Here is a 25,531-nt window from a genome sequence, read left to right as displayed (position 1 = left end):
AAAATGAGAAATGCGAAATGTGTGGGAAATCTATGTCTGAAGAAAAGGGGCGATTTTATTCATGCCATTTAGGCCATCCCCTGAGGCCTCTTGGTATAGATTCTGAGCAGCGTTGTGTTGATAGGTTTTCATCGACAATCCTTTACAGAACCGCATGATTTAAACGGTAGGCGACTCCGTTCTGCCCTTCTCCGCAATGAAGAGGGGTGAGATGTGTTTATGCGGGTATTCCACAACCTTCCCATCGTGTGACACGTTCGCGATGGTTTTGGGTATAATTGTGATGTACTCTGGTATCAACATGACGTCGTTAACCTATCTTATACCGTTTTGCGAACGTGTCCACACCTGAAGCATTCCTGAGCCTGAGGCTGACGTCGCAGGGCGCCAGACTTTTGCGTCATCACAGGGGAAAGCTCTAAGAATCTTTGAGCCACATTTCAGACTTCTGAGTCTAATGGGAGCCAATTACGAGGTTTCGAAAAAGTTATCATTTAATGGTGTTGCGCAGAGCAGACTGAAGTCATCTGATGGCTACTTCCGCTTAGGGACGCCTCTCTAACAAACGAAACAGCTTAGAAAAAGGTCAGATATGAAAGTAATGAAGGAGTTTGCATATTGCATCAAAATATATAAGTGGCCCTTGAGACCAAATTTATAAGCTGCTTGGTGATGCTGACGCTAATATTATCAGGATACTACAGCGCCACTTAAATAGTGAGACAATTTAGAGGCTTCCTACACTGGCTATTCTTCCAGGACCTCTAAGCAGACTAGAGGAGTGGCCATATATGTGGAGAACGGTATTCCATTTGAATCTACTGACGTACCAGAAGACTGCACTGAACATATCGTTGAATACTGTGCAGAAGCAGTTGAATTTTGTTAAACTAAAAATTCAATTATATTTATCTATAGGTCCCACAACATAAGTCCAGACATTTCTCTTCTTGGTTCGCTTTGTAGAAAGTGCTGAAAATCAGTTGTATGTGGTGATTTTAACATGAATTTTAATTTTTAATTTATAAATGATAGTGCCAATAGAAGAATGTTGGAAAGTAATTTGTAATTTATTTCTGCGAAACATGTAATTACATGCATAGCAATTGGTAGTATAATACAACAGTATATAATCTAATTTTATTTTATAATAGGCCCTTAAGAATGTAGTACTAATTGTTTGACATAATAATAGTTTAGATTTTAGTTTCTGCAGTATGCTATAGAATTTTTTTGATGTCTCTACAGTTAGTAGCTTCAGTTCATTTGGCAGCGCGTTGAAGTATTTTGCTCCATTAATATATGGGCTGTTAGCAGTTTTTTCAGTGTTTATTATCATATGGTAATTTTGTACTTGTCTAGTATTGTGAGCATGAATTTCTGCATTACGGCAGATATATTTCTTATTATCTATAGTTAATACTATTGTTTCAAACATATACAGTGAATAAATAGTCAGAATTTTAAATTTTATAAACAATTCGGTACATGATGTTCGAGCATCTTTTTCGCCTATTTAAATAGTCTACATGCGTTTTGAAAGCCCTACCCCACAGTGCAAGACCATATGCTAGAAATGGATGTATTAAACCAAAATACATCATCTTCATTGTTTGGGGATTGACATATGGAGCTATTCTTCTTAAATCATACAGGCTAGATGATAGCCTTGCACATACATATATTGCCAATTTGTTGTGCCCATAGTATTTTGCTATCTATGCATAGACCTAGGAATTTACATTACTGCAGATTTTCCCTACGATATTGCTATCTTGAGAATCAAAACAAGTTTGTAATTCACCAACATTGAAGGGGATTACATTTGTTTTATGTAAGTTGACTTTTAGACTGTAATTTTCAAACTTTTCCTTTGTAATATCTATAAAATTTTTACCTCTATGCCGAGATTAAGAATATAATTTCCCCAACAAAGGCCTGAAGTGTCATCTGGATACATTATAATGAAGGTATCATTTTTTACTGTCTTTGGGAAGTCATTGACATAACAAATTAAAAGGAAGGGACCAATTATCGATCCCTGAGGCACACCAAATTTAATACTCCTGACCCTTGATGTATAACTTTTTAATGTTTCTCCTCTATTGTGTGAGATTGAGGTACACTGTCTTCTGTTTTTTAAAGATGATGTGATGAGTTGCAATAATTTTCCACTAATGCCATCTCTGGCCAGTTTTGACAGAAGTACCTTATGATCAACCCTATCAAAAGCCTTTGATAGGTCTAGGAAAACTCCACCTACTTGCACCCATTCGTCAATTTTGTCAAGAGCTTTCAGCATTAATTGAAGTGTTGCAGTCATGATGCTACGACCACTTCTGAAACCATGCTGAAAATCTCCCAGGATGTTGTGCTTATTATAATGCTCTAGCATATATTTCATAATTATTTTTTCAATTGCTAAAATGGAAGTTAAGGTGAGTGGTCAGTAAATTTTTTACTAGTTGTTTAAAACACACCTTCTTTTAAGACACTATTTATTAGATGTACCAAGGGATACACTAGATTGTTTTTGCACTGTTTAAGTAAAAATGGAGAAATTTCATCCCAACCAGCGGATTTTTTGTTTTTACATTCTCTGATGAGCTGCAAAATATCCTTGATTTCAAGTTCATGGAGTTGGTTAGCTTCAGAATTGTTCTCAGCAACACTTCCAACAGGTAATTTATCTGTGGTACAAAAGTCAGATTCTATCATATCTATAAAATAGTCATTAAAATGTTACTGATCTCTTGAGGACTGGTGACATCAATATTGTTATTAGATATCTGTATGTTGTTATTACCTTTTAGCTTTGTTTTACTGTCTCTTATTTCATTTACTATTGACCAACAGGTCTTGGAAATACAATCTGAATTTTGTATTTTCGAATTAATCTTTTCAGTCCTCAGTCTTTTGACATGCTTGCGAAACTGGCACTTGTATAGTTTGTATTTATCCCTGTGCTCATTGTTTTTGGTCTCTCTTTGTATCGTATACATTTCTTCCATTTTTTTCTTTCAGTTCTTTGGTAGTATTATCAAATTCCACGGACCTTGACTGTCTTGCCTTATTCTTATTAATATTTATCTTTCTGATGGGAATAGTATTATTTAGATGATAAGATAATGTATCTAGAAAGGCATCCCATTTATTATTCACTCCTTTGGCTTTAAATACTAGATGCCAAGATTCAGGACCAAGGCTCTCTCATTTTGGCAATGTTGATAAGGGAGAGATTCCTTTTATATTCATAAATTTTCTTGGGTTTTATACAAGGGTCTCCCTTTAGCATTAATAGCTGGCCTAGATGGTCAGAGATGTGACTATTTACAACAGCAGCTGTGGCAATATTTTCACAATTAGTAATAACATGATCTATAGAGCTTATAGTAGGTGGAGTGATTCTAGTGGGTATGTCTCCCAACAGATCTTTTGCGCCGTAAGAATAGACACATCATTTGAAGCGGTTGTTTTCTTGGGAATCTTGTAACGTGTTGACATTAATATCCTCTAATAATATAACATTTATATGCTCTTGCTTGGACATTAATTTACAAAATACTGTATCAAAGGAATTAAGAAATAATTCAAAATTTTCATTTGGTGATCTATGCAGTGCTAAGATAAAGTATACAGTAGACAAGAATTTTAACTTAATTGCCACAATTTCACAGTGCAAATCAGTGGAATACTCTTTTACCCAAGCGATATTTTCGTAAGATTCTACTAGGTTATTTGTTCTCAGGTAAGTAGCTACTCATCCACCTTTATGGTTAGAACGACAGTAAAAATCAGTTAATGAATAATTTTGGATTTTAACATTTGCATGGTATCTGTAGATTTTTGGTGTTCACTGACAACTAGTATATGGGGTGTAATATCTGAAAGACAGTGGTCGAAAACATCAGTCTTATTGCCTAATCCTTCTACATTATAATGAAGGAAAGAAATATTGCTTTCTTCAGGCACATTTTGTGCATGATCATCCCCTCTTCTGCTTTTTAGTTTCCCTTATTATTTATAATGTTGCAAATACCAGTAATCATCTTAGTGAAGATCTTGCAGCCTAACCAGGTTAAGTGAGTACCATCTTTCCCCAGACATTTGTTTCTTAAAAACTTATTTGGATCGATAAATATTACTCCTAGATTATTACAGATCTCATGAATATTACAATTCATCCTCTCTATAGAAGTATCACTTACAGATCTTCTTTAGATTATTCCGCTGACTACAATTCTTGAAGACCTGTATAAGTTTCTAGCTGATCAGATTAAGTTTCTAGTTTCACTGAAAATTTCTACCTGGGTGGTGCTGCGTAGTGAATTTGTTCCTACATGAATGTAAACACCTTTATAGATTCTTGTGGCTTCACCTAAAGATCTTGGATTTGAATTTCGAATATTTATTAAGTGATTATTTAATTGATGGATCCTGATACCAAGGAAAACGTCGAGTCTCGATTTTGGCACATTAACATTTTAGTAGTGTCAGCTATAATAAGAAAGTCTTGATTTTCCTTTTCAGTACTGTGACGATTAATTGGCTGTTTCTCTATGTGTTGGTGTTCCAGTTTCTTGAATATGTGTTTTCCATTTGCACTTCTTCACGAACAGTGGATATCAAAGGTTCAGAAAAATGAGTATCATTACTTCGCGAGCTTTCACTGTTAAGATTGCTTACAACACCTTTCATGCTTTTGATAGAAGACTTTACAGTTTCAGTATGACCATCACAAACCGTGCACTTAATGATGCAGTATACTGGATATCATCACTTTGCAAGTTTTCACAGTTAAGTTTGCTTACCACACTGTTTTTGCATTGGGAGGAGGTTTCATCTTCTACACATATAGCGCAGCTAGAGGATTCCGCCGATTGGGTGTAGTCTATTTCCGAGTTTTCACTCTAACGTTTGTTTACAGATCTGTTACCACTTTTGAGATGGTGTTCGCATTTTTCACAATTACTTTTTTCATGTCTCATAAGCTCACTATTTACTTGTTTCAGTAGTGCTATTTCTGATTTTAGATTGTCAATTTCAGTTTTAAGAAATTTAATAACTCGTTCTCTTGTGTTAACTGATGTCGGTAACGTTACGTTTTCCGTATGTAAACACTCGAAATATGACCAAAATCGTCGCTGATGAATTTTAAACACGTTTTCGCACACTTTTCATGTAGCCAGTAGTTACACATCACACACCTGATTCCTTTTATAACACGTTTTTGACATTTTTTACATGCTGAAGTATTTAAATTATTACTTTTAAGGAGCACTGTGTCACTGCACTTGTCTACTGCCGCCATCTTGCATTAGGTCTCCCAAATTCATATCATCTGATGCAGGCTGTATTCCTTCCAGCCAGTGGACCATTAGCACAGCTGTAGTCAACATTTTTGTTCATTCTTCATTACTAGAGGGGCATTCTGCCAGTAAAAGGATAAATCACCTTTCAGACCATGAGCCACGAACATTAAGATTTAAAGCAACTTGTGCACACGCATTTTATATTTAACTACAAACTATTTATTACTGTTATTCCAGTGACAACAAAGACTTATTTGGACCTGATTAAACAACAAATATGGCGGGAACTTAATAGCACAGATAACATATACGATAAATATGATGCATTCCTGAACAGATTTCAGATGCTCTTTGAACGTTAATTTCCATTACAACATTTAAGACAGACAACCTGGATAGGTTACTAATGGGAAAAGGATATAATGTAGGACAAACTACGAATTATATCAAAACTTTAGTGATAGGAAGAAACTCCTGCATTAGTCCATTACAAGCAATATTCTATGCTGCTTTAAAAAGTCATTAAGAAGGCAAAAAGCATGTGATATGCAAATACAATAACTAACTCTAATGATAAAACAGAAATTATATGTTCAGTCATGAAGCAAGTGTCTGGAGCACTAGGACGTGGCTATTAAGTCTATATTTAGTAAAAATATTTTTGTTATTGATAAGTCAGACGTGAGAAGGACGATAGAAAGAATTGCTACACCGTGGTATAGAAGGTAACTGAAAAAAGTGTACAATGAGATAAACAGAGATAACATGTTTGTGAAACACCCTAATTACACTGAAGACGTCCCGATTTATGATGGTTCCATGGACAATAGAAAAGACGCGACAAGCTCGTTAGTAGAACAGGATATGTGATGTCCACGGAGAGCAGTGCGTGCTCCGCACCGTGCACCCATGCCGGCCACAAGGTCGGTGGAGAGTTGTTGCGGTCGGGCGTTCCACGCCTCCACCAGAGCGGCAGACAGCGGCTGTGCGGCCGTTGGCGCGTGTGGACCCGCTCCACACGTGCTGGATGGTGTTTAGATTTAAGTCGGTGGAACTGGCAGACTACTCTGCTCGCCGAATACCCTCTAGTCCAAGAATTCCACCACCTGCATTTCAATACAGTCGTGCATGACTGAAAGTTACTGCCGGTATTCGCTGATGAAGAACGCTCGACAGTTCCATGAATGTGATCTGTCAACAGTATGTTCGTAATTACCTCTAGCTTCACATCTTCTCCTTCTGCACTGCCTCGCTTCTGTTCTGCAGTGCCACTCATAGCTATATCAAACATCTGTGGGAAAACGCTGCGATATTGGAAGATTATGTTTGCTTTTACCCACTAGCAAAGAAATCATGTTACTACTTGTTCTCAAAATCCTTCTCTATTTAACTGTCCCCATAACATACTCAACATACCAATTGAACATTCACATTTAAGCCCTCAATAACCAAACTCGTCAACAGACAGAACGTTATTATCCAAAAGTCAAGAAATATGTAAGTAATTGATTATGTAATTCCGTATAATCTTCTTTTGTTGTTCTTTCTGGACCAACAGCCACTGTCGTCCCGACGTCTTCTTCTTTAGCATCCACGACACTCTCGGGTTGCGACGTCAAAATGTTAACAGCTACTTCCACAGCAGTAAAACACTCGCCCTTTGTCGCTCCTTGTGGCTGTACGGTGCTTACGTTTGTGCTTCGTATCTACGCATTAACAGATGGTTGAAATGGCTCTGACCACTATGGGACTTAATATTTATGGTCATCAGTCCCCTAGGACTTAGAAATACTTAAACCTAACTAACCTAAGGACATCACACAACATCCAGTCATCACGAGGCAGAGAAAATCCGTGACCCCGCCGAGAATCTAACCAGGGCGCGGGAAGCGAGAACGCTACCGCACGACCACGAGCTGCGGACCATTGACAGAAAATGAGAGCACAATATGTGGCTTTTCATCTTCTTGCACTGCCATAAACTGAGGTTTCCACACGGCAATCTTTCCTCAGCACAGTAGAAAGGAAGTGCTACTTGTTCTTATCTTGAATAGTGACATATACCAAAACAGATCTCCTGTCTAAAATGAAGGATGAGTTTAAATAACTAATCACAGTATTGTATAGCTTTGACTTTACATAAATTACTGTTCTTCTATATCAAGAGGCTCTTAAAATAAAGCATTATTCACATTCTTTCCACAACAAACTACTGACATTCAAATATTTTCAGTTAACCAGTTTTCCATTTGCTATCCCTTGGTTCATGAGATATAGGTTTTATAACCTCTTTATGTTGGTGTATGATAATTATTATGTCATACTCCATGCTAATTCCTCATGGGGTATGCTCTTTTTGGTATATCTTTATACTTTCACCATATGACATGCACTACATTTCAGTGTATGCTGTTTTTATTTGCCACAAATTAATGAACCACTTTAAAAGAAAATTTTTGAGACTTTACTTCAAAATACCTCCCTAGTCGTGAAAACCAACAAGAACCATTTTCCATGACTAATTAGGTTTTTTCTTTCATTGTGTATGTATTGACAGTGGGTAACCTATGTAACTCATTTGCAGCCACATAGTTTCCTCAATTTTTTTCATAAACGACGTTCTAATCTTTTAATTACATAAGGAGTTATAAGTTTTCATTGCCACTAACTACTAGTTAAGGGTTATTATATACCTTGGATTCCTTTCCATTACCTTATTTTCTACCGTCTTACTTATTTCATCGTTTGTAACTAGTCTTTAACTCACTGGAACTGTATATAGCTTACATAAAAAATGGTTTGTGATTTTTTTTCTGAAAGCTACAAATGTAGTTTCCATTCACTCCTGGATTTTCAGAAAAGACAGTCCTACACGTAAATAAAATAACAAATAAATCATTTTGTTGTTCCTTAGTTAACAGGCGTGATCTATGACCTTTGTAACTAATTGATTCGATTGACACATTAATGTCTTCTGTAAGTTTTTCGTTACTTACTATTTCGGCTGTAGCAACTATCTGTACAGTATTTAATGATAAGTTGGTATTATTTCCTACTAGAATCACCTTTAATTTTGCAAGATAATTCTGAAAATCGTGATTCTAGTGTAATAATTTACAGTTTAAGTCCATTTTTACATTGTACATTACTAACCAATCCGTACCTAAGGTTGGCCTATAATGTGACGTTAAGTACCACTAACAAAGTTTTCATAAATTTAAAATAATTTAATTCTATAGATAACAGGATGTTTTATCAGATTCGATTCCTTTTCCGCCATTGATTTCTATAATGCACACTCTTGGCACCGACAGAACATGATCCACATTTCTATTTGTTTCGAGGTATTCCTGTGATACTAATGAAATTTTCCTTCCCCAATCTTTGTGCACGTTTACTCTCTTTCCCCACACATTTTCTCTCATTAATGGTTTCACTTGTTCAACCTCCTTTATTTTATCTCTTGTAATAGTCACTCCCTTGTACATATCATATGAGTGAAAGGTACTAATCATTTGGTATATGGCCTGCTATCGGTTTGTTATATGCTGGATCCTGGCCTACATTCCAGGATGATGGCTGTTTTCAGTCACTATTATAGGATAAATACCCGTTTGTGTATTATGTTTAGAGTTAGATGACATTTTCCATTGTCCTTGAGATTCGTGTTACTCGATACTAAAGCACCTGTGAATTATTACTTCCTCTTGCATTCATTTTTCCATTTTCCCTAACATTGGGCCTTCAGTCTATGTAAGTAAAATTACTTTCTTTTCGTCACTGACATTTCGATGGATGGCTATTGCCCTCATTGTTCTCGGGATATGTAACTCAAGCAGTCTGGTTTTCTTCCTGATTGTAATCTGCTCTTAATTTATATAATGTGTCTAACCCTTCAATGAACGTTAATAAATTATCCATATTAGCCCATCCACTATAAATAGCACAAATCACACACTAAGATAACCATCACACAAGAACCTGTACTAAATGTTTTCGTGTAGTGGGTTGTCTGAATATCTTAATCTGGTTAAACGATATCGAAGAGCTTTCCTTTATGGACCCAAGATCGATTGTAATGCTTTGTTTGGGACATGTTGCTACCTTGAATAGCCGCATTTACCACCATTGCTGTAATATTTCTCCATAATCTATTCGACCAGTGCTGGATGGCGAATGCAGCTGTGTCAAAATGCCCTTGGGTAAGAAGTACATTACCACAAAAATGTTGACTGGTGAGTGTATTGTGTTGAAAGATTTTAGGTCAGTACACCCAAGCTCCATTACGCCAGCCCACATCATAATACCTGGACCAGCAAGACTATCATGTTTGACAATGTTCTTTGGATCATTAATTGTTCCGAACCCTCCCCATATCAGGGTATGTCCAGAATCCCTACTCAGATTAAATCTACTCTCATCCGAGAAGGGCATACGACACCATTCCAGTTCTTATGATCTTGGCACCATCGCAGATACTTGGTCACAGTCACGTCACTGTGATACTGTACTCCTTCACCATGTGCATTTGTTTTACCTGTACATTTGGCCCAGACTTAATTTTTATGGATGATAATGAGCCACTACATCGAACAGCACTAGTGGAGCCTTCCGCAGCTCGTGGTCTGGCGGTTAGTGTTGCTACCTCTGGATCACAGGGTCACGGGTTCGTTTCCCTGGCGGGTTTTCTTCGCCTGGTGTTTGGGTATTTGTATTGTCATCTCATCATCGTTGAGGAAGTGGCGAAATTGGAAGGGGCTCTTGGAACAAGAGGATAATCGGTGAATCGACTATCCTGCCAGATCCCTCTACTTAAATCCCATGGAGCACATGTTTAATAGTTTGGAGAGATGTATTACAGCACATACAAGTGCACCAACGACCATCCAGCAGTTGTCAACCATACTGGTGGAGGAATGGAATGCCCTGCCACAACAACTCCTTGCCAACCTTATGGCCAGCATGGGACATCGTTGCAGAGCGTGCATTGCTATCTGTGGTGATCACATACCCTATTAAGAACCATGTCTTTTGCATTGTCCAGTGGACCATCACTTATCTCAGTGACTTCATTGTAATTACTGTCTGTGAACAAAAGTGTCATTTCTGCTCAGCCCACAAGAATTTTTCTTTCAGCTATATTCTGTTCTACACTGTTGCAGTTCGTCCTATGTATAGTCCAAGTTTTATCAAGCTGTTGTCTCACTGTGACATGTCTTGTGACAATTTCTTTTGTCCTTACGTTTTGCACACCATTGTATAACTCTCGTAGGAAATGCCTTTTCAAAACAAGGGAGAGTCTGAGTCAATAATTACGTTATGAAAGCTAAAGACTCTAATGGATGGAATACAGTTTCTAGAACGATTCTAAAGCACTGTGCTGGATATGTTAACCCAGTACTTAGCCACATTTGTAATAATTCCTTTGGAATGGTCAGTTTCCTGAACTATTGAAGTAGTGCCTTATAAAAAGGAGAAAGGAATAACGCAAATAACTTTAGAATCATTTTACACTCCATTGGTGTTTGAAAAAGTTATTGGAAAGGCTGTATATGTATAAGGGTAATTCATCATTGCAGTTCACATAATTTGCTGTCAAACGTACCGTTTCTTTTCAGAAGAGGTTTATCAACTGAAAACGAAATGTTCCCTTTTCTCTGTCAGGTACTGGACCCATTAAACAAAAAGCTGCAAAGCTGGGCATCTTCTTTGATTTGCATAAGGCTTTTGATTTTATGTATTGTAATATATTACTAGAGAATTTGGAGTATAATGTGAAAGAGCAGTAGCTCGAAATTGGTTTCTCTCATTAAGAACAGACTGCAACAGGCCATTATCTACCATAATAATAATGGTCATGAGGTGGCGTCTGACTAGGGCAGTACTGTTTGTTATGTGTAGTAATGACTAGCCTTTTCACCACAGTTTCGTTTCCATACACGATCGATATACACTCCTGGAAATTGAAATAAGAACACCGTGAATTCATTGTACCAGGAAGGGGAAACTTTATTGACACATTCCTGGGGTCAGATACATCACATGATCACACTGACAGAACCACAGGCACATAGACACAGGCAACAGAGCATGCACAATGTCGGCACTAGTACAGTGTATATCCACCTTTCGCAGCAATGCAGGCTGCTATTCTCCCATGGAGACGATCGTACAGATGCTGGATGTAGTCCTGTGGAACGGCTTGCCATGCCATTTCCACCTGGCGCCTCAGTTGGACCAGCGTTCGTGCTGGACGTGCAGACCCCATGAGACGACGCTTCATCCAGTCCCAAACATGCTCAATGGGGGATAGATCCGGAGATCTTGCTGGCCAGGGTAGTTAACTTACACCTTCTAGAGCACGTTGGGTGGCACGGGATATATGCGGACGTGCATTGTCCTGTTGGAACAGCAAGTTCCCTTGCCGGTCTTGGAATGGTAGAACGATGGGTTCGATGACGGTTTGGATGTACCGTGCACTATTCAGTGTCCCCTCGACGATCACCAGAGGTGTACGGCCAGTGTAGGAGATCGCTCCCCACACCATGATGCCGGGTGTTGGCCCTGTGTGCCTCGGTCGTATGCAGTCCTGATTGTGGCGCTCACCTGCACGGCGCCAAACACGCATACGACCATCATTGGCACCAAGGCAGAAGCGACTCTCATCGCTGAAGACTATACGTCTCCATTCGTCCCTCCATTCACGCCTGTCGCGACACCACTGGAGGCGGGCTGCACGATGTTGGGGCGTGAGCGCAAGACAGCCTAACGGTGTGCTGGACCGTAGCCCAGCTTCATGGAGACGGTTGCGAATGGTCCTCGCCGATACCCCAGGAGCAACATTGTGACTAATTTGCTGGGAAGTGGCGGTGCGGTCCCCTACGGCACTGCGTAGGATCCTACGGTCTTGGCGTGCATCCGTGCGTCGCTGCGGTCCGGTCCCAGGTCGACGGGCACGTGCACCTTCCGCCGACCACTGGCGACATCATAGATGTATTGTGGAGACCTCACGCCCCACGTGTTGAGCAATTCGGCGGTACGTCCATCCGGCCTCCCGCATGCCCACTATACGCCCTCGCTCAAAGTCCGTCAACTGCACATACGGTTCACGTCCACGCTGTCGCGGCATGCTACCAGTGTTAAAGACTGCGATGGAGCTCCGTATGCCACGGCAAACTGGCTGACACTGACGGTGGCGGTGCACAAATGCTGCGCAGCTAGCGCCATTCGACGGCCAACAGCGCGGTTCCTGGTGTGTCCGCTGTGCCGTGCGTGTGATCATTGCTTGTACAGCCCTCTCGCAGTGTCCGGAGCAAGTATGGTGGGTCTGACACACCGGTGTCAATGTGTTCTTTTTTCCATTTCCAGGAGTGTATATACTGCACACACCAGCTCCTCCACCCTTTGTGTGTCCACATCTACTTCCATCTTATACTCCCACTTCTTTCTGACCATCTACTCCACCCCACTCTCTACATCTATCCATCTCTTCCTATCTCCTCTCTCATCCACAGGTGGTAGATGGGCTACTACTACTACAATGACAGGTTATCAAGATTTAACTGAGTTTGAACATGTTGTTGTAGTCGGTGCACGACCAATGGGACACAGCATCTCCGAGGTAGTGATGAAGAGGGGATTTTCCTGAATAACTATTTCACGAGTGTACCACGAATATCAGGAATCCGGTAAAATATCAAATCTCCAGAATCTCTGAGGCCTGTAAAATATCCTGCAAGAACAGGACCAACGGCGACTGAAGAGAATCGTTCAACGTGACAGAAGTGCATCCCTTCCGCAAATTGCTGCATATTTCAGTGCAGGGCCATCAATAAGTGTCAGCGTGTGAACCATTCAATGAAAATCATTGATATGGGATTTCAGATCCGAAGGGCACTCGTGTACCCTTGATGACTGCTTGACGCAAAGCTTTACACCTCTTCTGGGCCTGTCAACACCATCATTGGACTGTTGATGATTGGAAACTTGTTGCCTGGTCGGATAAGTCTCGTTTCAAATTGTATCGAGTGGATGGACGTGTACAGGTATGGAGACAACCTCATGAATCCATGGACCCTCCATATCAGCAGGGGACTGTTCAAGCTGATGTAGGTTCTTTAATGGTGTTGGGTGTGTGCAGTTGGAGTGATATGGGACCCCTGATATGTCTAGATACAAATCTGACAGGTGAAACATACGTAAGCATCCTGTCTGATCACCTGCATCCATTCATGTCGATTGCACGCCACACGTCCAGAATTGCTACAGAGTGGCTCCAGGAACACTTTTCTGAGTTTAAACACTTCCGCTGGTCGCCAAACTCCCTAGACATGAACATTAATGAGCATGTCTGGGATGGCTTGTTCAGAAGAGATTGCCACCCCCTCGTACTTTTACAGATCTATGGACAGCCCTGCAGGATTCATGTTGTTCCCCCAAGCACTACGTCTGACACTCATAGATATGCGACTATGTATTATTGCTTCAACCTGCTCGGAAACCTCCCACAAAATACTAGGAAGCGTGGAGCGGTAGTTCCATACAAGACTGGAAGTGTCTATTTACATTGCTGGTGATCATTTTTAACACAACCAGTGATGGTCAGTTTGTTTTGTTACTGGCCAGATTCTTCATAACTCGTGTATGCCCTTGTAGAATGTGCTACCACAGGTATTGTTCAAGCGTCAGTGTGGGATCTTTTAAAAATACAGTATTTCATAAAGGATTCCCACTAGAATGTGTGTGTGTGTGTCTTTATTGAAGAATTATGGAAAATTTTAAATAAACCATTCAACAACTTTTCAATATATATATTTTACGGCCTCATTGGACCACTTCAGTCAATTTCCTTCCGGTCTTCCTAAGATTTCTCATTGTTTTTTCCTTCTTGGCTTTCCAGTATTTCTTCATTCTATCCAATCTTTGTTTTCGTTCCTCTTCTGAAATTACCCTTTTAGTTGTATCTCTTTTATCAATTTTTGGCAAGAATCTAATATTTCAATTTTTTAATTTATTTACTTGTTTTGATTTGGTTTTCAAGGCCTCCAGCGTTATGTCTAGTTCTTTCATGTCTTCTTTTATTTCCTTTATTCAGGCAGGTTGTTGTTTTTGTGTCCAGAGTTTCTCCAAAATTTTGCGTATTAATCTGTCTTCAGGTGTTCTCAATAGATGGCCAAAAAATTATATTCTCTTCTTTCTCATGGTATCCGTTACTGGTTCTATCTCCTGATATACCACTGCATTTGGGACAATACGCCATTCTCCTGCTTTTTGGTACTTTTTATTGATGCATGTCCTTATTATTCTTCTTTCTATTTTTAGAATTTTTTCTGTGTTGTTCTTTTGATTTAGCTTAAACAGGGTTTCACTTCCATAGGTTATTTCTGGTTGGACAACAGTCTTGTAATGTTTTAATTTTGTATTTATTGACAAACATTTATTGTTGTATGTGTTCCTGGATACTTTTTGGGCTCTTCATAATCTATTAGTTCTCTCTGTCCAGGGCATTTTTCATTTAAGTTATAGGTTATATTTTCTCCAAGGTACTTAAATTGTTTTACAATTTCTATATCAGTCCCACACATCTGTACACTATTTATTACAAGGGCGTCTGTTGCCATTAATTTTGTTTTTTCAAATGAAATTGTTAATCCTACTTTTCCTGCAATATTTTGGAGATTTGTGAGTTGATCCCTAGCCTCTTCAATGTTGTTGGCTAGTAGTGCCAGATCATCTGCAAATCCCAAACAATTTAGGCTAATTTTCTCTTTATTGTACCCAATTTTTATATTTTTTTATTTTCTTTATACCATTCTCTCATTAAATATTCCAGAGTACAGTTGAACAGAAGGGGTGATAATACATCACCTTGTCTTAGTGCTGTTTTAATTGTGAAGGGTTCAGACATTTCACTTCTGAACTTCACCTTTGATTTAGTATTTGTTAAAGTTAAGCTTATCATCTTCACTAGTTTAGGATGTAATCCAAGATTTCGTAGTATTTTCAACATTGAAGGTCTGTGAATACTATCATATGCTTTTTTAAAGTCCACGAAAGTTAAAATCATTTGTTTCTGTCTTCTTTTGTAAATATCCATTACCAATTTTAGTGTTATGATTTGTTCCGGACAGCTGCGCCATGGTGGAAATCCTCCTTGGTAATCCCCTCATTCTTTTTCCAATCACCTTTGCATCGATTATAAATTATTCTTAAAATATTTTATATGTACAATCCAACTGAGAGATTCCACTATAGTTGTCCGGATTAGTTCTATCTCCTTTCTTGTGTAGAGGGTGTATTACCGCTGTTGTCCAATGTTGCAGCAATGTTTCATCATTCCACATTTTAATTAAACTTTGGTGAAGTGTTTCCTTACTTGATTCTGATGCATTTTTCCACAGCTCTGCAAATGTTTGGTCTTCGCCACTAGCTTTATAATTTTTCAATTCTTTAATGGCTTGATTTACTTCATTAATGTTTGGTGGACCAATGTATTCTGTTGAAGTTTTAATGGGCGTTTCTGTGTTTATATGAAGCCATTCTTTTGGTTCTTCACCATTCAGTAGTTGATCGAATGCATCAGCTAGAATTTGGGCATGATCTTTATTGTTGTGTGCTATTTTTCCGGTTGTATCTTTTAACATGAGTGTTGGTGGTTCATATTTTTGAAGTTGTTTACTAAATATTTTATAATAATCCCTTGAATTTGTCTTTTTGAGTTAGTTTTCTTTGTTTAGTCAATTCTTCATGTGATTTCTCTGTTTTCTGGCTTTGATGATTTAACCATGCTTGGTGCCTATTTACAAATGCTTTATCGCCTTCCTCATTCCACCATTGATGCTTTTTCCTTGGGCTTGGTGGGGCAATTTTTTCGGCTGTTTTTTTAGTTTCGGGACTATCTATTCTAATTTATCAGTTTTCTCAATTTTTTGAGTTAGTTCTTTATATTGATCATTGTTTATTAGTTTATGAGGGTCATATATTTTTCTCATTTTAAATTTGGATTTTGGTTTCTTTGCAGGTGTGAATTTACATTTGATTTTCACCATGTAATGGTCTGACCCCATGTCTATTCCTCTAAGTACTTTAACATTTTGGATTTCTTTATGGTACTTTTTGTCCATACAGACGTGATCTAATTGCCATTCCCCCTTTTTCCAATCTGGGTGTTTCCATGTCTTTAGTTTACTGGGTTTTCTCATAAAATAGGTGTATTTTGATATCATATTATGGTTTCTACAGAATTCTACTAATCTTATTGGTTCGTTTTTGAGCCGGCCATTTTCCTATTATGTCTCTGTATCTCTTTTCATTGCCCAGTTGTGCATTGAAATCACCTATTAAAATTTTACTGTGATTTTTGTTTATATTTGTCACTGTTTGATCTAGTAGGTCCCAGAATTCATCCGTCTCTTCTCTGGTTTTTCTCCTATTGTTTTTATCATTCGTGGGAGCATGGGCGTTAATTATTGTATAGATTTTATTTGATGCTTTTACTGTCAGCGTCGAGAGCCTAGGAGATTGGGCCTGGAAATCTGTTATCGGTTCAATTATTTTTAAGTTGACTGTGAATCCCGTACCAAATTGTGGACAATTTTTCATCACTCTATCTCCCGGGATGCCTTTGCATATTCTATAACCTTGATATTCCATGGGCACCTGGTCCGAATTCCTCATCCCTTGTAGTCCTGATATTAGGATCCCTTGTTTGTCTAGTTCATTAGTTAGAATTTTCAATTTCCTACTTGTGCCAGGGAGTTAATGTTAAATGTTGCTAAATAATTTATTTGTTTCATTTTTAATTTCTGTTTTGGTCTTTGGTCTGTCTCGGGTATTTCTAGATGCTCCGACTCATCCAACTTATCTTTTAAGTGACCGCCCACCATATCCGAGTGCAGTCTTCCTTGGGTAGTGCCAAGCGGTGGAGATTTTCTTAAAAGATTTCTGTCCATATTTGACTATAGAAGGTATTTAGCTTCGGACGGAGCAAGCTCCGAATTACAACTATGGTTGTGAACCATAGAGGTTGAGTGTTTGGTCCGTGAGAGCTATTTTATTTTACTCATCCGCCGGCAACCGGTGAGAATATCCCTATCCGCCACCCGGGGACGCGCCACGTCGGAGTATCACCTTTCCGCCTGCTACGTCACCGTAGTAGGTTCGTGGATATATATATATATATATATATATATATATATATATATATATATATATATATATATATATATATATATATATTGCAACAGCATTTCAGAACGATTTCCTTTAATATAGTCACATAGATTTTTGTATATTTATTTATATACAACTTATATTAATTATGTAGCTCATGTCTGTATGAGCATTACGTAAAATTTAAAATAAATTGGGCAAGAACATTTCAGGTATTTCACTAAGAATATATATATAATTGCAAGCCCAAAAACATAATTAATGTAGAATAATGAAATTTAGGATATACATTTGTCTAGGTGACATTTTTAATTGATTAACATTGCAACCTCACATGTTAATTTAAGTGCGAGATAGCCCATTGCAAATGTGAAATGCTGCTATAATAATAACCGCCAGAATGTTGGATGCTAGCATTCAAACATGCATGTATTGTGTTGTACATGTGCCAGACGTCAGTTTGTGGCCTCTGCCTGATGCAATTGGAGAAATGGACGGTTAATGACGGTTGTGGATGACACAGGTGTTTTAGTCTGATTATTTCACATACATGCTCGATTGGAGACAGATGTGGTGATCAAGAAGGCCAAGACAATATGTCAATAGACTGTAGAGAATGTTGGGTAACAACAGCGGCAAGTAGGTGAGCGTTATCCTATTGAGAAACACTGTCTGGAAAATGCTCTTTATAAAATGCAGGAAAACAGGTCGAATCACCGAGTTTATGTACAAATTTCCAGTCAGGGTGCACGTGATAACCACGAGAGTCCTTCTGCTGTCATAACAAATTGTGCCCTGGACCATAACTCCTGGTATAGGTCCAGTGCGTCTAGCATGCCGACAGGTTGGTTGCAGGCCGTAACTGGCCTTCTTCCTACGGGCACACGGCCATCACTGGCACTGAGACACAACCAGTTTTCATCAGGAAACGTAACAGACTTTCTGCCTGCCCTCCAATGAGCTCTCGCTTGACACCAGTCAAGTCACAAATGGCTGTGGTTTGGAGACAGTGGAATATCTGCTGCAGGGAGCCTGGTTCGGAGCTGCCCTTGAAGAAACCTATTTGTAACAGTTCGTTGTGTTAACTGTCGCTCAAACTGTTGCTGCAGAAGCAGTACGAGGCGACTGAGCCCTATGCCAAACATGACGGTCTTCCCCGTCGGCAGTGCCATGTGGCCCTCAGGAGACAAGTCTAGTTGTGGACACACATTCTCGTGACCGCTGCTGCCAACAGGCACAAACAGTGTTTAAATTGCTGCCAAGTCTTCCAGCAACATCGTGGTGGGAACATTCACGCTCTTGTAGCCCTATTACACGACTTCGTTCAAACGCAATGAGGTGTTGATTGTGGCATCTTTGTCGTCTCAAAGCCACACTTGACTAACAACAACTCACTGTGCCCAGTCTCAAAGCTAACTAATACTCACGACCATGTTTAAAGCATACGTGATTTGCACCTCATACTGGCGCTTTCAGCGGCACTCTTACATGGCTGGTGTGAAATCCGAATAGACGTCATCTTCCAGGTGTAGAAAAACGCCTACCAATTTTCGTTTATGTAGCACAACTTCTTCTGGCGATGCAGTTTTCCCTTCAGTGTACTTACACCACATATATTTAGAAATAAATGTGTAGCCTCCGTCAATCCAAACAATTAGGGTATCACTGAAAAACCTGAAGTACATCAGTCGAGATTTTTGGTAACAGCATTAACGAACGACTTGTCTTTATATAGTACCATAGACATGCCTTGTCATATGACAGCTGATCCTAAGATATTTCTGTTTGCTATGACACTCTCTTGCCATAAGGTATCATTGAAAGCCCATGTTTAGGATATTGTTCAAAAACTGAAGGCTGCTTGATTTACCTTTACAACAGTATCTGCAATAAGTCTGTTTTACCAATTTCCATTCGCTTATGGCATATGCCGTAATACAGGGTGTTCAGAATAAGTCTGAAAAGTTGGTAAGGGTGCTGCAGCGTAGATTGTGCTGAGAGATGGTTGTTGAGGGAAAATTTTATATATATTGCTCGTTTTCAAAATGGTTCAAATGGCTGTAAGCACTATGGGACTTAACATCCGAGGTCATCAGTCCCCTACACTTAGAACTACTTAAACCTAACTAACCTAAGGACATTACACACATCCGTGGCGGAGGCAGGATTCGAACTTGCGACCTCAGCAGCAGCGCGGTTCCGGATTGCAGCGCGTAGAGCCGCTCGGCCACAACGGCCGGCGCGCCTTTTGTGAGGTAAGAGTATTGAGGTTAGCCAATCAGGTCACTTTGCACGCAAATTCAAGTGACCTGTCAGAAACAGTATAGCCAAGTGTGTTTCTTGTTTGGCTTCCCAAAAACCGAACAATAGAGCGATACAAAAATTGGACATGGAATGGTAGCAAGTAACGAACCTGAGCCAAATGCTGAGCAGTGTCGCACACTATCATCTACACTGTGAGAACAGCTGACGTTAACTGTATTTGACGGGCTACTTCAATTTGCACAGACAACAGCCTTTCTGTCTAACTCCAATGGCAAAACGGAAATGGCACAATATATGTTTTTTTTTCCTTTCGGTTCATTTATTTCTTAGCACAACCTATGACGCGACAACCTTACATGCTTTTCAGACTGTTTCAGACCATCCTGTTTGTTAAGATAAATCCTCCCCTACATATTGGGAATGTAGACTCAGAAACGGTGATGTAAGTTCGCGAACCTCTTGACCGCTTAGAGTTTGGGAATTCTGACACTGGCCTCTGAATGTATATGTTCTTCAATGACGTTTGTTGTTGGTAGTGTGAGCTTATTGCCAACAATTACCACCTTTCGCTTAATACTAGGCAGAAATCCAGTCTGCATTTGGTTTATGCCTCACTGACTTCTATGCACACAGGTGCGTAGTACTTCTCTGAATGCATTTTCATAAGCTATCACAAGAAGTAATGTATCTTAGCAGTAATCCTCGCACTTTCAACACCAAACTGAAGAATTTTCTCGTGGCTGACACCTTCCATTCTGTCAAGGAGACCTGGAAAAGAAATTAAGTTAATTCTGATGTCATATTTTTGATTACGCTAGTGTATACTTGTAGAATGTCATCTGCATAGAATTCGTATAAATTTTATTTTATCTACTAACCTTTTCTGCACATCTTCGTCTGCATACATGTTCGACACATATATTGCACTCTCCACTCCCACCCTTTCTGTGGATCCATATTCTCCTCACCGAGTCTACACATCTCCTCCTCTTTCTGACCATCTCATCCTTCCCCCATCCCTCTATCCATACCCTTCTCCCACCCCTACACATCCCAGCCTCGCCCCTCCTTGTCATTACCTCCTCCTCACTCACATCTTGCCCATCTCCACCTCATCTCCTCACTTCTGATGTTCCCACTTCCCTGGCCATTTCGTCCGACCCTCTCTGCCCATCCCCTGCTGTCAGTCTCCCACTTGCTCTCTGTCGCCCCCTCTGCCCATCTCCTACTCCCCTTATTTCTGTCACTCGCTATGCCTCCATCTTTCTATTTATCTCCCTCTAGCCCCTCTCCTGACAACTCCTCCTTCCCACTTCATCTTACTCATCTCCTCCAGCCCCTTGTCCCCATCCACCTCATACACCCTCTCTCTCTGTCCCTTTCCTTCCCCCTTTTTCTGTTCATTCCTTCCTACCTAGCCATCTCAACTGTTCCCAATCCATGCCTATTTGCACGTGTGGTCTGTAAGCAACAGGTTGATGAAGCAGCAGATACTACAATACACCTGTCATGCAGGTCAGTCTACCATTATAGACTTGAAAACCGGTTTTTCTGCTGAAGTGTAGGCTGCCATGCAAAGGAGATCGATAAGTCAGGCCAGCACTACTACAACACACCTGTGCCTTGCAGGGCAGCCTACATTCCAGGGGCTGGAAAGTCGTTCTATGCCACTAACATTGAGGCTGCCCTGCAATGCAGGTCGATAAGGCAAATGCTATTGCCACATAGCATACCTGTGATACAGGGCAGTCTATACACCAGGGCCCAATAAAGACATCTTTGCCCACATCACCGTTCATATTGGTGTTTTGAAGTAATAAAGAGTGCTGCTACAAGTGAGGCCAGCTGTTTCTGTGCAAAATTCGGTTGAAATAGATCCAGGGGTTTGGGAGGGGATCTGGAACGTTCACATGTACTCTTACACTCTGCTTTATATGTACCGATATTATTACTTTTCTGATGCCACTTTAATGCAATCGATCATTTCATAAACATAGAGATTTGCTCCTGAATTTGGTCCTATAGAAACCTTATGTGTAAAATAAAAAAATAAGTATACCTGAATTCTTTCTTGGTAGTGGTACAGTTGCAGGTGATAAACAAGCCACTTGCAGTGGCTATTAAATTGCACCTGTTCTTCTTGCAGTAAATGTTTTTCAATAATGAGCTTTTTTCCTTTCTCTTAGATGCAGCGATGGCCCAACAAATTCGTTAGTGATGAGCTCTTCATCATCGTCCTCAGGCGTAAATTAGCCACCGACCACTACGTCTGGCACGGGATCTGGCACCCCTTCATCTGTGCCTCCCAGCACGACACAGCCCTCGTCTTCCGACACCCCACTTACACCTTCACCCACTTATTCGTCACCGACAACACCGTCACCTGACGCAACGTCTGGCACACCTCCCACCACACCTGGCAGCACGGCAGGGCCTACGTCTGCAGACACACCGCCAGCAACGTCTTCAGCCACAGGATCGTCACAGCCAACAGCGTCGTCCGACACGCCTGACACTCCCCCTACCGTGACTCCCAGCACAGCACAGCCTACACCTCTGGACGTGCCAACAACGCCTTCACTGACGTCCAAATGCTATTGCCACATAGCATACCTGTGATACAGGGCAGTATATACACCAGGGCCGAATAAATACATGTTTGCCACTGCCACTGCCCACATCACCATTCATATTGCCCAGCAGGACTCCTCCCTCCACTGGCGGCGAGTGTTCAAACCCGCTGGAAATCGTTCCAGATCCCAGTGACTGCTCCAGCTACTACGAGTATCTCCCAACGAATAAGTGGACGCACATTGAATGCATTTATGGATATTACTTCAATTGAGACGAGAAGTGCCTTTATGGCTCTTGCCCTTACACTTCATGGTGATCACTACTCCTGGTGATAAATCAGAATATATTTCAGAGAGTAATTATGGCTCAGTTCTAATAACTACCTTAACAGTGACACTTGTATTTCATTTAGTTAGCTGTCTCAGCCAAGAACATAAATCGTTGTTAATGCATTATTTTGTATCATTAAAAAATAAATTATTATGTCCAATTATGCATTATGTTTTTCTTACACAAACTGGTCTCAGAGAATCCCCTGCTGGTGTATTACTACATTTTGATGCCTTGAAGTTATTTTTATTTTGGTCACTTGAATTCCTAACAGAAATTTGTGTCTAGTCCTGATAAATGTAACCAAGACATTTCACACTGTGGTTTAGACGCAGTACTCGTATTCGCTAGGTCGCTGGTTCAAAAATCCATCCCATCATCCACATATAGGATTTGAACGCTTTTTCTAAGTAACTTTGAGTGAGTGCCAGGATTATTTTTTTAAAAGAGTTATCTTTAAAAGAAGTGGTCGACCACACCCCATTCATCGAATCTTCTGCGTTTGTAACAAACTCAACTCGATTAACTATTAAAACCTCATACTCCTTCTTCCACCAAATCCTAAAGATGAAGTCAGAAATTATGTTCATCCCTGATAGTATTCAGAGAACAACTTATTGATGTAAATAAGAGCACTTGTTACATTGTAATGAGGAAATGTACAAAGTCTATGAATGGTACATGTAGGGGTACCTGGGGGAGCTATAGACAGGAAAAGCAATAGGGGAAGAAACATAGTGGAACAATTAACCAAATAACTGAGTACAATGGGCCCTAGCGCAACTCAGTGGTGAAGAGGTTCATATGGGAATCAGTGACACGATTCTATAGAAACTCACATTACACATTAATAAAACAAGCTCATCTCCTACCAGCTAATGTTGTTCTTAATGTGAGCAACAGTGAATGGAGTGATCATGGATTTACCAGTAACATGTGAACGACACTTCATCAATGACCAAAATGTGTAAAGAAACCAGTCGAAAAATTGTAACAGTTTTAAAATTCATTTCTTTCAAGCTGTTGATTGGGTGAAATACGTAAAGCATGACATGTGTTGCAATATAGGATTTGCAGAAAACTGGACTGTGTGGTAATGCTGCTAAAATGTTAGTTGAAACCCTGCCGTATGCTATTGTTTCTGTACTAATAGAAATGCGTCACGTGCGTGACTGACAAGGAAACATTGCAAAGTGCCAATAAACGAACTTGATGAAACTTGGCGATTTATATAGGGGGCAAAGTAATGCAATGTGTAACTTTTGTTTGTGCCATATTTCACTTTTAAGGAGTACAGCACATCCCAAAATGTGATTTGGCGTGTTAAGTTTCGATGGGATATCTTCACAACGATGAAATGTAAAAAAAAATTCCATAAAAAAGTTGATGTGTAATTAACATTCTTGAAAACTGTATAATCAAGTTTTGCAATGATTTGAAATTTCGCAAAATATCCCATCACCGTTAATTAATTTTGAAAACTGAAAACTATTGTTTCATCATAAAGCTTTCAAGCCACATATATCTGTGAGTAATAAAGCTTGTTTCTAAAAAAAGATTTTTGGAAAATAAACTATACAGCGTGTTGTTAGAGTGTTTCCAACATACCTAACTAAAGTATCTAAAGATTCATTACTATATTAATTATTTATTTTAGTTATTCCTGTTTTATATTTTAACTTGTTGTTTATTTTTGTTTTGTAGTTTACTGCTTCATACACATTTATTTTTTAAACTGAAAATAATAATTAATCCATTATTGTGAAACAAAATCAGTACAATAACGATAATCTGCAAAGAAATTCTTAAAATATAACAGTATGTTTACACCTAAAATGCACATAACGGTGTGTATAAAAGGAACGAAATTTATTCGCATGTTGTACATGATGGAGAACACAACATAAAACAAAATTCAGTGGGATATCATGTTTTCACAGGTGATCCACTAAATATTCTAATTTCATATTTCGAACATTGGTAAGCCTTGGTGAAGAGGATCGATTATATACTGTGGAGAGCGACATCATTATCATTTAACAGAGCTACATTTCAAAATCTTCTCACAAAGTTCTTCCAGCATCAAAAGTTTCTCGTCCTCAAGTACAACATTCAAAACAGCTTTTTTACGCTAAGGACCAACTTTTTCACATTTTTTAAAATTAATGGTTAGTTTGGATGGAGAATTCGAGAGTCTCTTTTTGAAGCTACAAATGTTCTTGTGAGAACATCGAAATAGGGTAAACAAACGTCTCATCTGGTGAAAACTTGCTTCATAGATGTTTTCTTTCCCAGTGAGGAGGAAAATTGTTAGATTCATGGGGTGGTCCGTGTATAAGGACCGTTTAGAACATCGTACCTGAGGACAAGGCACTAGTTGATCTGGTGATCCCAAACACTTTGACGACTCAGTTACATCAATGGGGACATAAAAAAGTGGATTATACAGTTTTCAAGAACGTCAATTACATATTAATTTTTATATGCAAAGTGTTTATTATATATCATCGTGTCAAAGATATTCTCTCAGTACCAAAACGCAAAATTACGATTTGAGCTGCGTTTTACCCTTTAAAAGTGAAATTGGACACAAACAAGGAAATTCGTACCGGATTACTTTTTCCGCTCTACACACTCCCCAAATTTCATCAGGATCGTTTATTTACACTTGGGAATGTTCCCTTGTGTGGCAGCCTTGAAATAATGCTGGAAAGCATGGATGATCTGAGTTTAATTCTCCATCGTCTACGAGGAAATAAGCGACAGAGGTTATCTTCACATGAAGCTCCTTCACTTAATTCCTTCGCATGACCTGACTAGGGCCACCAGGCTCTCTGTTACATCAGACCAGGGTTTCACATGTACAGTAGATCTTAGTT

General features: G+C 39.4%; 1 protein-coding gene across 7 annotated transcripts in view; it reads left to right on the top strand.

The window, feature by feature from the left end:
- Nucleotides 1-25,531, top strand: part of LOC126266854 (mucin-5AC-like) — a 622,221-nt gene that overhangs the window by 107,932 nt on the left and 488,758 nt on the right. The window contains exon 5 of one of the 7 annotated variants that reach the window (XM_049971470.1): nt 21,935-22,599. The exons of the other annotated variants lie outside the window; for them this stretch is intronic. Within the exon in view, the coding sequence (XP_049827427.1) occupies nt 21,935-22,001 (67 nt within the window). The 3' untranslated portion in view covers nt 22,002-22,599. Of the gene's footprint in view, nt 1-21,934; nt 22,600-25,531 lie in introns of those variants that run through there. 7 annotated transcript variants of the gene reach the window in all.

The sequence above is a fragment of the Schistocerca gregaria genome, chromosome 4 (assembly GCF_023897955.1).
Source record: "Schistocerca gregaria isolate iqSchGreg1 chromosome 4, iqSchGreg1.2, whole genome shotgun sequence".
Taxonomy (NCBI): domain Eukaryota; kingdom Metazoa; phylum Arthropoda; class Insecta; order Orthoptera; family Acrididae; genus Schistocerca; species Schistocerca gregaria.
Note: the sequence above shows the minus strand (reverse complement) of the source record. Positions and strands in the feature narration are given on the sequence as shown.